This window comes from Notechis scutatus, chromosome 6 (assembly GCF_049901735.1).
Source record: "Notechis scutatus isolate UNSWTSFEM ecotype Mainland chromosome 6, rNotScu1.2, whole genome shotgun sequence".
NCBI lineage: Eukaryota > Metazoa > Chordata > Lepidosauria > Squamata > Elapidae > Notechis > Notechis scutatus.
Window position 1 is genome coordinate 23,318,939 of NC_142014.1, and position 16,209 is coordinate 23,335,147.

At 42.9% G+C, this 16,209-nt stretch overlaps 1 protein-coding gene across 2 annotated transcripts in view; it reads left to right on the forward strand.

The window, feature by feature from the left end:
• The window catches only part of ETV6 (ETS variant transcription factor 6), a 123,445-nt gene that overhangs the window by 26,459 nt on the left and 80,777 nt on the right, over positions 1-16,209 (forward strand). The window contains exons 1-2 of one of the 2 annotated variants that reach the window (XM_087969528.1): positions 14,237-14,261; positions 14,385-14,514. In XM_087969528.1, coding sequence (XP_087825654.1) covers positions 14,478-14,514 — 37 coding nt within the window. In that variant the 5' untranslated portion in view covers positions 14,237-14,261; positions 14,385-14,477. Of the gene's footprint in view, positions 1-14,236; positions 14,262-14,384; positions 14,515-16,209 lie in introns of those variants that run through there. The other variant, XM_026679260.2, reaches the window with a different exon arrangement.

Here is a 16,209-nt window from a genome sequence, read left to right on the forward strand (position 1 = left end):
CTTCAGATGTTTCTTTTACAGATGCAACATATTCCTTATTCACAGTAATTATTCAGGTGTCTTAAAAGAGTCCCACAAGCGTTATGCAATTTATGAAATGTGGCTAATGTCCAAAGAGTGATGAATCCCTCACACTTTACTTGGCAAGTGCCAGGAGAATTAAGATGTACACTTGGCGTGGCAAGGGAGTATTTCACTATGAGAAATTGAACTGTGGGTTGACTTTTAAATTAATGGAACATTATCCTATATTTAATGCCACATGTCTTTTCATTTTTAGTGGTTCAGATAATGGCGTTGGTCCAGACAGCTGTGAAGGAGATCTTACTTAAAGGCAGGGAAAATATGCATGTCTAATAAACAAGAAGGATGTACTGTATTTTGGTGGTACATTTCCATCAATCCTTTTTGAAATGTATTGAGATATCAGTGGTGTCTTAATTCTTTGGTCACCTGATTTTGAAAGCCTGTCTTTTTTGAAAACTTTTGGAATGGCCTCTTCTAAAGCTTCACTTTTTCATTTATCAAACAGGCAAGTTAGATTATTAATATCCATCCTAGTGGGAGAACAGCTTTGTTAGTCTAATGTTTGCAAAAATAATAATAATCAGGATTCTGGTAACACTTTTTCTGAGTAACACGTTTTATTAAAAGAAGCTTTCACGAGCAGCAGCCAATATCCTCTCCTATGTGCAAACAAAGGGAATAACTTGCATTTTCTGGCTTGCAGCTGGTTTGCAGCTTGCAAAAAAAAAAAAAAGCATAAAAATACAAAGGACAATATAAAAATATAATTACCAGAAATGGCATATGACAACAAAGATGGTTTTTAAAGATAGATATAGCGAGATACAGTGAAAAGGTTGCTGGTGTAAACTATATTTAATTAGATTTTCTTCCTTTTTGTTACTTCTTCCTTTTCCTTTCCTTTGCTTGCTCTGCTTCTCTCTCTTTCTACTCTGCGTAATATTGCTTATCTCCAAATAAAAAGCGTGTTGTGTACATACATAGTCAAGAAAATCGTCTGGAGAAAATGTCCTAATTGAAGTTTTTTAGACTGTTACCTGGGTAACCCGGGGGATTTCTTTAAAGAAACTGCAGGGGGAGTTTGATAGCACCTTTTCAGGGAATCCGTGTGATGAAAAAGGTGCAAGGGTTTGTGATCTGTAACCCGCTTAATCAGATGCACGGAAGACCCTCGATTTACAAGGTAGCAAAATTAATACAGGCACAAGAGCAAACGACTGCAGAATGCGTGCTTATGAGATCTCTCCAGGCATTCTCAGATGTTCTTGACAAACACAGCAGATTGGTAACACATCATACAGGTAGTTGGCAACTGTAGCCTGCATCCACACAACCATTTTTTGTCTGAAATGGCATAGAGCCGTGATGGCAAGTTCCATTTTCGCTGACAGGGGCCCTGCGGGCCGGTCCAGGTTGGGCCCGCGGACCAGATCTAAGCACCCCACAGTCTGGATGTGGCCCCCGGGCCTTGAGTTTGACACCTCTATTCTATACATTGCAAGAAGATGATGACTTTTTAAGGGTACAGTTCCATAATGTAGCACTCGGCCATCTTCTTTATGGTAAACAAGGGTACTGACTAGAATATGATAGTAGGTACATTGTGGAAGGTAGCTTGATGGTCATGATGATGAAGTTATAAAACGAGAACATCAAGCCTTTTGCAGCTTGCAAAATTGAAAATACAAATCTGATTATTATTATTTTTTAAAGTGATACTTTTATTTCCTGATCCTTGCAAAATAAACGGCTGGGTTTCCCCCCCAAGGATATCTTGAAAGTGTGAGATTGTCAATGATTAAATCAAAACATTCGGTAATGGACATATTTGTTCTTTGAGGAACGTTTAGGAAAAACTACAAGTCTAAAGCACAGACATATTGAAGTGAACATCTCATTTGCAACATAAAAATTTAAGTTTCAGTTTTTGATTTGCAAAATACCTCCAGAAACACCCATCAGACTTCAAATACTCGTTTTGAATGGATGTGGATTTCCATGTTCTCCGTATGTTAATAAAAGAGAGCAAGTCTTAGCATGTTTCCATCTGAAAACTTCATTTGAACAATGAAGTTGGCCACCGTTGAGTTTAGCAAATAGGTAGGCAAAATAGAGAGGAAGCCAAGTTTATCTCCAGCAATTGATTCCTGGCCTGGTTGATACTGAATCGCATTTTATTTTAGACAGTATTTTCCTATTGGCATTAAGAAACACTGAGGCTTATTTGCTTTTCGGTTGTTCTGACGTACTAGATGAGAGTCTTAAGTATTGAGGGAGCTGCTGAAAAGCAATTCAGCAGGTTCTGTTGGTATTGCACAACGCTGCAAAGATTCACAGGATGAGTGAATCTTGAGTGGATTTGAGCTGGAAATATCTCTGAATCCTTGCAGTTTTAATTCATAATAACACACACACACACACGCTTTTTGGGATGCTGTGTGAGCTTAACTTTGTTTTACTTCGGACGGTTTGTGCTGTGGGTTAATGTAGTAAGATGTTGCAAGAGATTGCCTAGATCCAGTTATTGTGGTCCCTAGATATAGTACAGTTCTATTTATTTATTATGTTTATACAATATTGTGTTTTTCATTCAAGAACACAACGTGGTGTACACGGTGTTCTTCATTAGGCTGAGTTGAAAGAGAATGTCAGGCTCTAAGTTATTCAGGGAGAAGGAACATAGTGGAATCCTATAGAAAATTGGTTGGGTGCTTTATTCTGGAGCAAAATCAGTTGAAAGCTAAAGTCTGAAACAATGCCGATGATCAGTGTCTCCAAATCTTTAAGGAAACTAATCTTTGGGCAGATACCTGCAGCTCAGGTGGAAGAAAAAGACCCACTAAATGCATCTTCACTTTTATTTTATTTTTTTTGCTTCGAAAGAAACAAAGGTCTGTTTTTTTTAGTTCTTCCTGCCTTCGGCAAATTTAAAATAATAGTGCTGGAAGAATTATCCTTCTGGGTTCAGTTCCAAGTGGGAAGAAAGACACTGGAAACATTGGTGGCTGCTTGGAAATATGATTTAATGGTGGACAGGACCACGTGGCTTGGAGCTCCAAAGAAGGAAGGCCGATCACATGCTTCAAGATGAAGGAAAAGAAGGAAGGAAGGAAGGGCTGATATGCTGAGAGTCCCTGGGTTTTATACCCTCTGTTGGGATTTGAATTTGAGCTTGTATTCTGATTGGTTGTCAGACTCCCATGGGGCCATGCAGGAGCAACTCTATAGGCTGTCCTGAGTCCCAGGCTTGGTTGAGCCTTGCTGGATGATGATGTAATGAAAGGGCTTTGGGTAATTCCTATAACTCTTATCTGGAGATCTTTGTTATGTAAAATAAGCTAGCCTAGGCCAGAATAATGGCCCATTATTAGCAAAGGTGGGGGGCTGAGTTTCTGTTTCTGAGATGAGTTTCTGCTTCTGAGTTTCTACTCTTTTTAGGGGAAATATTCTGCCTTTTTAAAATTTCCTAGGATATTTCATTTTTCTAGGAGAGGAGGGGTGGGTGATAGCTTCCTACAATAGAATAAGGGTAATGCAACACATTCAGAGACGGTCAGCATTGCTAACACTCCACTTTCAGTTGATGCCACTTCTTCCTCTTCCTCTCCCAGGACGGAGAGGGATCTTGACCTGTCCATTGGGATGTCTGGATGCTTCCCCATGCCTTCTTCAGAAGGAGAGCATTAGCTGGTGTGTGCCTTTCTCTCCCCAGTGGGGCCATTGCATGCAGAATTGTGGTATCCCAAGATGTAACTTTATTGGTGTCTGTCGTTGGGTTGATCTTTCCTAGGTTGAAATGAATTGAATTGAATACTTTATTTGGCCAAGTGTGATTAGACCAGGGGTGTCAAACTCAAGGCCCGGGGGGCTGGATCCAGTCTGCGGGGTGCTTAGATCTGGCTTGCGGGGGCCATCCTGGAAACAGTGAAGGACCAGCCTGCGGTGTCTCTGCCAGCGAAAACGGAGCTCGGGAGGGCCACACATCGGGGTTGTGTTTGACCTCGGAGGGCTGGGATGGGCATCGCCAGCATGACGTCACTTGTGTTGGGGGGCACCTGTGGTGGCCTGAGCATTCTTCCAGTGAAAACAGGCTCCCGAGCTCTGTTTCCGGCTGGGATGGCCTCCTGCAACCCTCTGCCAGCCAAAATAGACCTTGGTGGGGCCACACACGGCCCTCACAAGCTCCGTTTTTGCTGGCAGAGGGTTGCAGGTTGTCGTCCCAGCCAAAAGTGGAGCTTGCGAGGGCCATGCGTTGTCCTCCTGAGCTCCATTTTTGCTGGCAGAAGGTTGCAGGAGGCCATTGCAGCTGAAAACAGTTCGGGAGCCTGTTTTCGCTGGCCGAGTGCTTGGGCCACCACAGGTGTCCCCCCAACACAAGTGACGTCATGCTGGCCACACCCATCCCAGGCCTCTGAGGTCAAATGCAACCCTAAATGCGGTCTGGGTGCCCTGCAGACAGAGTAAGAATTAGTGGACTGGACAATCCACTGTATCCTTGACCTCTTCAAAAAAAAAAAACTAAAGTCCCTTCCAAGTTGGGTGTTTCTCATTGACTCCCATCCCACCAAAGTAGACTGACAATTACCACCCAACTTTTTCCAGGGATGGATCCATTTTTGACAGGGTTACGGAACTTCTTGGAAATTGCAAAAAAAAAAAAAAAAAGTGGAACTTATATGTCATCCTAGCTCAGCCACTTACATAAAAACCAGCTGCCTTGCATTAAATCTGTTTTCTTGGTGAAGAAATATTCTGCTATCTGGAATGAGAGATTATGAATGGTGTTCATTTTGCATAGGGACATTTCCTTATGCAAAGTGAAACGGTTATAAGAGGGATCTCCAAACTTGGCAACTTTAAGACTTGTGGACTTCAACTCCCAGAATTCCCCAGCCAGCTATGCAGGCTGGGGAATTCTGGGAGTTGAAGTTCACAAGTCTTAAAGGCGCCAAGTTTGAGGACCCCTGAGTTCCAAGGAAAGATGGAATTCTATTAAGTCTACATTCTGCTCAATTTGGGGCATTGAGGATTGTCTCCTAATCCTAGAATGAACATGGTTAGCTTTTGAAGAGTTCTGGATATTGTTGCTTCATGGTGTGGAACTGTTCTTTCAGTAGCGTTGAAGAATAGAAGAGATGAAGCATATAGTGACAGCATCTGGGCATAAATCAAAATTGACCTCAACAAAGAAACAGGACTCTCTGCAGAATAAAAATTGGAGATAAGACACTTTTCTGATGTGTTCCTCTGGTTCTTTAACACTCCTTGGCTTCGCTGAGAAGGAATCACCAGGGCCTAGTAAAATATTTTGGATAAGATGTATAGGTGCATTAATTATCTGCAAACCCTACCCAAGCTCACTCTTTGGGGCTAGAGCAGGGGTGTCCAACCTTGGCAACTTTAAGACTTGTGGACTTCAGTTCCCAGAATTCCCCCAGCCAGCCATGGGAGTTTTGAAGTCGACAAGTCTTAAGGCTGCCAAGGTGGGACACCCCTGGGTTAGAGAATAAACCCTAGAATTTTATTCTCCGTATATTTGCAGTGAGAAATCAGTCATTCGTGGGCAAGGTGACCTTGAAGAAAGTTGGTGTGTTCTCCGTTGTGCTGGTCGGAGAATCCAAAGCATGGGTTGGCTCTTCTTCCTTGCTTAAAGACTGAGTCAATCAAATGTTTAGTCCCGCCTGTTCCTATTGAATTTGCCCAGTTTTGACTCAGTCTTCATGCAAGAAAGACACACGGAGAAAGGACTCAGGAGCAAGGGAATTTAAACATGCTTTGGATTCTATGAAAACTCAGAAAATAAGGCAGACCAAGGAACTGTGAGTAAACAGAACTGGGCTGACTCCATGAGTCGGCGGGGCAGCCACGGAGCGGGGAGCACAGCGGGAAATGTTTATTATCTCTCATGAAGGACACCCTGTCTTTTCCAAAGACAGCGCATCCTTAATGAGATAATAAAAGAGTAAGAAGCAGCCATGTAGTTTTCTGGAACAGGGATCCCCCACTACCGGGCTGTGACCTGTTCAAAACCAGACCATGGGAGAAATAGGCATACGAATCTCATGTGAGCAGATGATACTTGCACTCATGTGTGAAGCTCAGGGGGTGGGATTCAATTTTTTTAACAACCAGTTCTGTGGGCATGGCTTAGGTGGTGGGCATGGCTTGGTGGTCATGTGACTGGGTGGACATGGCTTGGTGGTCATGTTATTGGCTGGGTGTGGCCAACTCAATATCACTCACATCGAGGCACGCATCTCCTCACCTGGCCTCTCATGACTGGGGATGCTGCAACAGTCGTAAGTGTGAAAAATGGTCATAAGTCACTTTTTTCAGTGCCATTGTAACTTTGAATGGTCACTCCACACAAGCAAAGTACAAGCAAAGGAGGGGGAAAAAACTCCAGAGGTGTTCCTGAGACAGGAAGTCTAGTCCTGCCAAGAATGTAATTAGGGTTAACGGAGAGGCAGTTTCTGTAAGCAACAGCAGAATGTTTCCTTCCTGCCTTCCTTACAGGATTAGACCAGTAATTTCTTCTAACAACCGGTTCTCCGAACTGTTTAGAATGTTAACAACCGGTTCTAGAGAACAACCGGTGTGAACTGGTAGAATCCCACCCCTGGTGAAGCTCCATTCATGAATGGAGCTTCACGTGCGAGCGCCCCTCCCCTTGCATGAGTGGAGCTTTGCACGCAAGCACCCTACCTTTGTGCACGAAGCTCCATTCATGTGAATGGAGGGTGCGCACTTGTGCTGTTTGCTCTGTGTGTGTGCGTGCATGTGCCATTCCCACGCTCTCCCCCTCTGGCTGAGCCGCCAAACTGGAAAGGTTGGGGATGTCTGCCCTAGAAGACAGACTAGAAATGGTTATTCCAGGATGCTACCTCACTTCCTTGACAATTGACACTGAGATGCTTTTTCTTTTCTTTCTTTCTTCCTTCTTCCTTCTTTCTTTCTTCTTCCTTTCTTTTCTTTCCTTCCTTCTTTCTTTCTTTCTTTCTTTCTTTCTTTCTTTCTTTCTCTTCTCTCTTCTCTCTCTCTCTCTCTCTCTCTCTCTCTCTCTCTTTCTCTTTCTTCCTCCCTCCCTCCTTTTCTTCCTTCCTTCCTTTCCACAAAGGAGCTTTTTGGAAAAGATACAAAGCGTGCCTTAGGCTTCGCTAAATACTTGAAAAACTATTGATGTCCTCTGCTATTTTTGTTGTCACTGGCCCAAATTAACAACCCAACAAAACAGTTCACAGGAAGCAGGAAATGCAAATAGAGGTCAGGTTGGAAATCAGCAGCAAAAAGCTGAAAGGGTAATCTCCTTTTTTTTTTCTCTACTAGTAATGCAAAACTAAGTAAAATATAAAACGGGGACGAAATAATATTGAAAACATACAGACAAAATTAAATTAAATATATGGGAGTTTTACACACACAGACAAACACAATGCTATGTAGTTTTTGTGCGATTTGCCATCTTAGCCACGACTTGTCCTACACAAGTGTCGTAGCTGTTACCACACATTTGGTAGGCATTTTATCTCACCTTTAGTGCTGCTCTCCAGTGGAAACTTCACTCCAGTGGTCTTCTAGTCCAGTGTATTCAACTAATGCTGGCAAAACAAATCCATATTTTACACTCCATTATTAATAACAGAAGAAGAAAGTACCCATTTAAGACCAGTTCCCTGGAAGTAGCCAACAAGCAAGAATTTTATCTAGCCCTCAGAGAAGGTAGCAATTAAGGAGGTAATCAAGTGATCTAAATTCCTAGCATAGCCTTTCCTGTTTAAAAACAGAATCACCAAGAGGAAGAAGTTGGATGGTGGTTTGCTAGAATCTGGGGCAAAAAAATTTCCCAGTCCCACTACTGGAAGTTCTTTTACTGGAATCAGCGTGGTTTACGTGAAAATCTGCTTTTTGGGGCATGTGCTTTTCCCCTAAACTCGTGGGCTGGCTTTTAAAAGAGAAGAGAAGGTGGCATTTTAAAGATTGGGCTACAAACTTCTTCACTGAAACTCCTTTGTGGAGTAGTCTCGTGGTGAGCTCACGCAGAAAACGTTACGGGAAGTGATAATAACCCTTCTAGCATAAGCAACATGTCCTGAATTAAACCAGCATCTTACCATTCCAGTTTCTCAGCTTGTTAGGAGTTTTCCCCAAACTTTATAACATCTATTTAAAATATCCAGTGTTGCAATTCTGAATAACGATTGCCAAAAAAACCTTGAATGAATATCTAGTTTGTATTTAGATTTGTACCACGAAATACCTTCCAGGTTGTAAGAGTGTTATGGGAACCCCAGCTGCCTTTTCCTTCTTATGCTTTCTATGCATGGGAGTGTTTGCACACTTTGTGAGTGTTGAAATATGTTTGTGTGGCAATGATATGGATGCTTTCCTAAGGCAGGGGAAAAAAAACACCCTGTTTTAATTCCTCAGAGAAGAAGCAGTTGGATGATCCTTCCAGGAGTAACATTTCAGGTACAATTAGTCCTCAACTTATGACCACAATTGCGCCTCAAAATTCCATTGCTGAGCAAGACATTGCACACTGACTTCGCTTGTCAGAAAGTCGCAAAAGTTGATCACATGACTCCTGGACATGGCAACTGTCATATAAATACATGCCATTTGCCAAACATCCAGCTTTTGATCACATGGAGATGCTGTGACAATCATAAGTGTGAAAAACCACCATCAGTCACATTTTTCAGTGCTGTTGTAACTTCAAACGGTCACTAAAAGAATGATTGTAAGTCAAGGACTACCTGTATTTGATATAAAGCCTACAAACTTGAAATTTGGCACGTATGTTCCTCTTGGCTTCTAGTGCTCACTAAGAAAGGATTTTTCAAAATGACTATCAGAGCATTAGTATTTTGTATATTATTATTATTATTAACATGCTCTGATGCTAAGGAGCGCTACTCCCCCTCCCCACCTGAAAAGAAATCTCTTCCAAATGCAAAACACAAGCAGAGGAGAGGAGTTTCAGTTTCAGTTTCACAGCACCAAGCAGCTTTAGTACAGAACAGTTCAGCTAAGCCACGCCCAGGCTCCTTGCTCACACAGCAAATACTCTTTCAGTTTCCAAACAGCCCCCAACTCTCTCACATACTGACAGGATGCTAGCCAGATGAATTCTGATGGATGCTGGTAGGCAGAGGCAGGTTCCCACCCCTTATTTTCCTCCCCCAAAACTAAGCCTGACCACATAGTTTCGTAAGCGAAGCACGGGTATAGAGCTGGTATTGTAGAAGAATGTAGTGGAAGATCTTAACTGGCTGGTGACCCATCATTCTGGGAGAACATATCCTACAGAAATTTCCAGTGGAAATTGTTAACAGCTGAGGATTGGCACACCCAGTTCCATGGAGTTTGATGCTCCAAAAATGTTGAGGGCATTTTAGCATTTTTCGCTACTTCTGATGTGCAAGGCTTTTAGGTGATTTTGGAGGCATGACAGGAGCTGTATTTCAAAAAGGAAGCAGGGTCTGGTCAAATAGAGTTTTAATTAAAATTTAATTCATTGAAGCAAACATGTATGCATGAAAACATGCATTAATTATTTTCTCCTTTCTGTCACATAACACAGGGGTCGCCAACCTGTTGGACCTCAGGGACCACCAAACTCATAATTCGAAATCCCAGGACCAAGAGACCCTGGGAAAATCCCCCAAAAAGGCTGCAGGAAAATTCCCCACCCCGTTTTCCTACCAATCGATCATTCTTTATTTGGGAACGCAGGATACCGTCTCCAGCTGCCTTCTTGGGGAGAGAGAGAGAAAGACTTTTGGCTTCATGCAAGGAAAGCAGCAGAAACCTTTCTTTCTCTCCCCCAAACTCTGACAGAAATGAGTCTTTGCCAGCGCAGCCTCTTGGAGCAGGAGGCCTTGCAGGGTCCCAAAGACTCATTTATGGCAGAGTTTTGGGGGAGAGAAAGAAAGACTTTTGCTGCTTTCCTTGTGTGCAGCCAAAAGCAGAAGAAGAAAGAAGCGAAAAGAAGCAGCCTGGTGGCCTAGCCAGGCGCATGGGGCATGTGAGGCAAGTTTCTCCCTCCACCTTTCCCCCCCTCCCCTCACTACCTCGTGTTGTTCGCAATGCAAGTGACGCAAGCCTTGTGTTCCCACAGGCCATGTGGGCAGCACAGCTCTGTGTTCCCATGCAGCCTGGATTAATCGCTTTGGGGGCTGCTTGGGCAGAAGACATTTCTCTGTGGACCACCAAAATTTTCTTGCGGACCACCAGTGGTCCCCAGCCCACTGGTTGGCGACCACTGACGTAACAGGATGCCAATATGGTGTAGTAGTTATAATGACAGACAAGGACTAGTGGAGGTTCAAAGGTTCAAATTTCTGTCAAATTTTATTTTTTTGGTTTAATTAATCATTTGAATCAAGGGTTTCAACCCTATCAAGTTAATACAACTGTTGGTAGAATTTTAATAGAATTTTAAAAGAGCGGATGATATCGCACAATTATTATTCCTTATAATGAGCTGGTGAGTCTACTCAAATCTCGTCCCTTGCTGGCAGGAATTTTTCTTAGTGGAAAACAAGCTGTGAGAAATTAGCAGGAGGTGTTGAACCTTTAGGTTTGGTCTGAAAAGAGGTAGGGAAGCAACTCAGATTCAAGACTTCATCGAGGTCAATCAAGAATCATGGCTTCCTGAGGAAATGAGAGGTTCACCTTTTCTAAACACTGCTTTACGTAGGTTTGTTCCAAAGCACTTCTTGTTGTTTATAATGCTTTATTTACTGTGAATATATTTATTGGACCTGTCATAGATCTGTGACATGAAGAGCATCAAGGAAAATTGCATGGGAGAAAAGCTCAAGTTTCATCTCCGTATCATGCTTCCTTTTAGCAAACTAGCCTCTTGCAGGATCTACAAGTGGGTTGATTTAAAACTTGTTTCAGCACCTAGGACTGTGGTGGTGAACCTATGGCACACACGTGCCAGAGGTGGTACTATGTGAGCCATCTCCCCAGCTCAGCTCCGTCACGCATGCAAGTGTGCCTCCTGCCAGCCAGTTGGTCTTCGGGTCTCTGCCGTGCATGCGTGGTGGTGGGGCTCATGCGCGGCAAGTGGGGCATATTCATGGGGTCTGTGAACACATGCGTGCAGGGGATGCATGCGTGCAGGGGGTGCATGTGCATTGCATTTTGGGGATGCACGCTTGCAGACGCTTTGGGCATTCGATGCCAAAAAGATCAGCCATCACTGAGCTAGAAGGTCCTGCGTATACCTAAGTCTTCTTTCTCCAAATACAGTGATAGAGTCAGCTCTTCTATTCTCTGATGGATTGATTTTGTTTAATCGACCATAGGAGATTTAGCTGTTTCAGGTGGAAGTGACTGGTGCTCAAACTTAATCTGCAAGAAGGCTTTTGCAGAGCATACCTGTTCTGACCCAAGCCCTTTTCCAACAAATCAAACACAATCCAAAAGGAACAGAAACCTTGTAATGCTTTTACAAAATAATTAGCACAAGCCTTGCTAAACTGCGAGACTTGCCAAAAGGTAACAGACAAGAAATGATTTGCAATACAAAAATCTTCAAATACAAATTCTGGATACTGGAATGTCCACGAGGCTGGAGTTTCAAAATGTCTTTGCCTTCTGCAAAGTATGTTCCTTTCACAGCTGGCTTTTGTCTTCTTGAAGGAGGGGCCATTACCTTGCAGCCTTACTCCTGAGTCGCCCGTGCTGCTGCAGCTGCTCTTTCCTAAGAGCAATCCTACGCGCATGCGCACTTGGCACAGGCTCCTCGGGAACCTCCTCATCGCTGCTGCCAGCCCCCAAAATCTCTGAAGGCAGCAGTCCACTCCCTAATGGTCCTGGCCCCTGATCTGAGTCCTTGTTCTCCTCAGCCATCCGCACCTGCTGCCAGCTAACAACAACAATTCCTAAGGACCCATGCCAGTGGTGAAAGAGACATTGAATTTTGGGAAAGGTTCCGTGGCGTTCTTACTTCATGAAGATCTTTTACTTCGCTGGTCTTGCTCTCCAACGCTTTGGGGTCTGGGAGACCAGAGTGTGAAGGTGGAGAGTCGCATTTAACTTGAAAGGCCTTGTTTCCCCAAATGCCTGTGTCTGATGGGATCATCTCTGGAGGGTCTTCTCCAGGTGCCGGTATCTCAGTGGTGCAAGATAAACTTAGAGGCACTGTCTTGAATGGGACAGAATGGCTTTTGGGGTGCTCTTGTGATTTTTTATTTGATGGTGTGTTTAACAGCAGGTCCCCAGTACAGAGGGAAGGACATTATAGAGGATTTACTTCTTGCTGTGTACATTTGTTTGTGTCCAGCTAGGGATCAGCTGCTAGTCTTCTAAGAAAAGTTCATACAGAAAACTTATGACCATATCTTAGTGACGGGTGTGGCAAACTTTTCTCTGCTTGTCCAAATATGACACACTAGCTCAATACCTGTGCTTCGCTACGAAACTAATGTGTGAACTTGACCAATTGTGATTAAAGAAACAAGCACCTAATTTACTCTACAGGACAATTTCTCAGCAAAAAAGAAACCAAGTTGAACATGACTGAGCTAACATGACTGGAGGAGGAATTCTGGGAGTTGAAGTCCACAAGTCTTTCAAAGTCCAAAGCTCTCAAGTTTGAAGACCCCTGACTTAAACTGTCCCTAAAACCAGGCCTCTTCCAGATTTGGGGGCCACATAATGGTTGTTGGGGTAGCAGGGGATGGTCTCTGAAATATTTGGTGGATTCAGAAGAAACCTCAGTTCAATTCCATCTCATTTGTATAGAATGGATCAAAAATAAATGTGAATAATACAGTTCACCAGTTACTTATTTAACGGTTTTTCTTCTGTTCTTTAAGTAGTACATTTTGATAGGCATTTTTCAGAAATCTCCAAGGGCTACAAGGTACATATTTCTGCACTAAACAATAAGTTATCCTAATGTGAATGGTCCGCAAACAATGAGTTATGTTGCTTCAGTTATAGTTAAGTTTTAATTTTGGGTTATAAAATCTGGATCAAATAGTCATTTCAGGAAGGAATATGTTCTGTTTCATAAACACATAGGTCAGCCTCCCTCCCTTCCTTCCTGTCTTCCTATTTTCCTGCCTTCCTGTCGTTCTTCCTGTTCTCTTGCCCTTCTGTTTCCTTGCCTTCCTTCCTGCCTTCCTGTTTTCCTGCCTTTTTGCTTTTCCTGTCTGTTTTCCTGTTTTCCTGCCTTTCTGTTTGCCTTCCTTCCTGCTTTCTAACTGATAATAATCTTTTTTTAATTAAAAAAAACCTTTATTGAAATTAAAATATTAAAATACAAATACATCTAAAGAAGAAAAAATAAGTTTGTACAATTCACCATCATTATTTGACAGTACAAAAATCTTAGCTATACTCATACATTTCAAATATTCATACATTTCAAATATTTCTAGTTAATCATATACATATATATATATAGAATTTATATCTTATTCTAACCTATACATTTCATATTCCTACTATTGTATCCATTGATACTAGTTATCTCCAAATTGAGTAATATTCCAAGTCTTCCTTATTATTTAATTCTATAGTGAGTTTATCCATTTCTGCACACTCAAAATTTTTCCAGATTATTAAACAATCTGCCGGTATAGTGGCCATTTTCCAAGATTGTGCTAGTGCAATTCTCGCTGCCGTGATAATATGTATGATCAAATACTTAATCTTTTGGGGGTTCTTTCCTTTAATAATCCCCAAAAGAAACAGTTCAGGCTTCAGTTCTACTTGACAGTGAGTAATTTCATTTAACCATTTTTGTATTTTAATCCAGTATTTTTTAATTTGCGGGCAAAGCCACCATACATGGAAAAAGGTACCTTGCGCCTGTTTGCAATTACAGCAGTTAGGGTTTAAGTTAGGATATATTTTTGCAAGGCTTGTTGGGGCTAAATGACAAAGGTAAAACATATTGTATTGGTTTTCTTTATATGCGGTCAACTGATAATAATCTACTTGTCTCTTTTACATGCACCTTTCTATCAGAAACCTAGCAGCAGGCTTGTCAATCGCCATATCTGATCACCAATGGCGAACATAACTTATTTATAAGCTGATTGGAATGCTATCTGAAAACCGATGTTCGGCTTCCTACCGCCTAACTCAAATCAGAACTGGCGCCTGCTGTGGAGCCCGTTAAGAGGAACCGAGATGACTTTGAAAGGAGACATAGTCAAAAGAGAGAAAGGGAAGGTTTTGAAGGCTGACTCAATATTTCTTTCTGGAAGGTGCTACAAATATGATTTTTCCTTTCGTTGGAGATGCAGATTTTTTACTTTTTCATATAGGATTTGTTTCATTTCTCCTAGTTGCTACCCCAAATTCACATAGTTTTCTCTTCCCTTTTACAGCAGGAAAGGATTTCGTATACGCCGCCTGTGAGCCCAGTAGATGATTATCCTTCCTCATCACCTCTCCATGTCCCACTGCATCGAACCATCAGAATGGAGGAAGAAGCCCTCAGACTTCCAGCCCATTTGCGTGAGTTGTTTCAGACGTGGCTTTTTGAGATGGTGCTGGGGAAGGGGTACAGGGATGTGTGGTTCCAGGTCCTACTTTTTAAAATGCAGATCCTTGCCCGTGCCATCGAAACCTGTGGGGGAGACGCGTTGCAGATCTCCAGTCGATATGCATGGTGGGGAAGATGTGTATCAGGATTTGCAAAATGTTTCATCCTAGAAAACTCCATTTCCATGAGTTGCTCTGTGTGGTCCAGGAGTGGTTGGACTCCAAATGGGGACTTAGAACAGGCCCATATTGAGGAGGGTAAGGTCTTTGTGGGTATCGCAGTGTTTCATGATGGCCTTAATGCGTTTACTGAAAAGATCACAGCATGCTTTCAGAACCAACCACACAACATTGTCTTTCTCTTACCACTATCTGTGATGACCCAGGGGTGTGGCACAAAAGCAACAAAGTCACAAAAGTAGGTAAAGTCCCTTTAATTCCTCCAACTTGGCCTCCAATGCCCAGTTATCATCTGCTGGAGAGAAAAAACTCTCCCAGAAACAGTTTTCAAAGGGAAGAAATTTAGTCCAAACCAAAAGTACATATAAATTATAAATAAAAACCAACACAAACCACACCGCAGCAATTAACGAGACAGGGCAGGATAAGGAATTGCAGACTTCAAAAGATAACGAAACACATACAGTTGGGAGGAACCCAGAACACAGAAAGGACTTGACAAACAAAGATAATGCATGCTTTGCTTCCAGCAAGGTTCTGTGCACAAATACCCTCTTTATCCTGTTTCCCCAGCTGCAGTTAATGAAGGGAATCAGGGCCTTTTTCTCCCCCGTAACCCACGTTGCTCCCTTATCCATTCCTCCCTGCGTGCCCTAGGATGCAAAGGGGGTGGCCCTGGGTCTTCCTCTGAATGCCTTGTCGGCCTGTGCCCTTCCCCAGTTCCCTCCACAGCCACCAGAGCCACACTCCCACTCCCTGTCAGCTGCTCAACCTCCCCCTCAGAATCAGATTCCAACAGGGGCATGATACTATCACTATGCTTTGTCTTCATATTCTAGTACAGGAGTGTCAAACTCGATTTCATTGAGGGCCACATCAGGGTTGTGTTTGACCTCAGGGTGTGTGGGTGTGGCTGAGTGGGTTGGTGTGGCCAGCTTGATGCCACTCCCCAAACTGCTGGTATGTTTTCAGGGCTGTCTTAATTGCATGGTCCTGATGGGCACTTGCCTGTGGGCCCCACGAGCATAGGGGGCCCACTAATCTATGTATGTTAACCCTTCAATGCTCCTTGTATCATATAAGTACAGCAACATATTTATCACATTTTACTGCCTTTTTTATTAATACTAACATGCATTAATAGAAATTAATACGGATTTTTTTCCGTAGAAGTGCCAATAAGTGGTGGTGCGAGGACTCTGCCAGCCCGGGCTCTGTTTTCACTGGCGGAGGTACCGCAGGCCGGTCCCTTACTGTTTCCAGGGTGGCCCTGTGGGCCAAATCTAAGCACCCCACGGGTGGGATCCAGCCCACAGGCCTTGAGTTTGACATCCCTCTTCTAGTAGAAACTTCTTAGAGATATTGTGTGGGTGCAGCCCAAATATTCTTTCTGGACCATGATGACAATAATTAGATTTTCTGTGTGATTTTTAAGGATGCCCCTCTGAATAAATTATCTGTATTCCTAACGCTGTACTACAGGTAGTC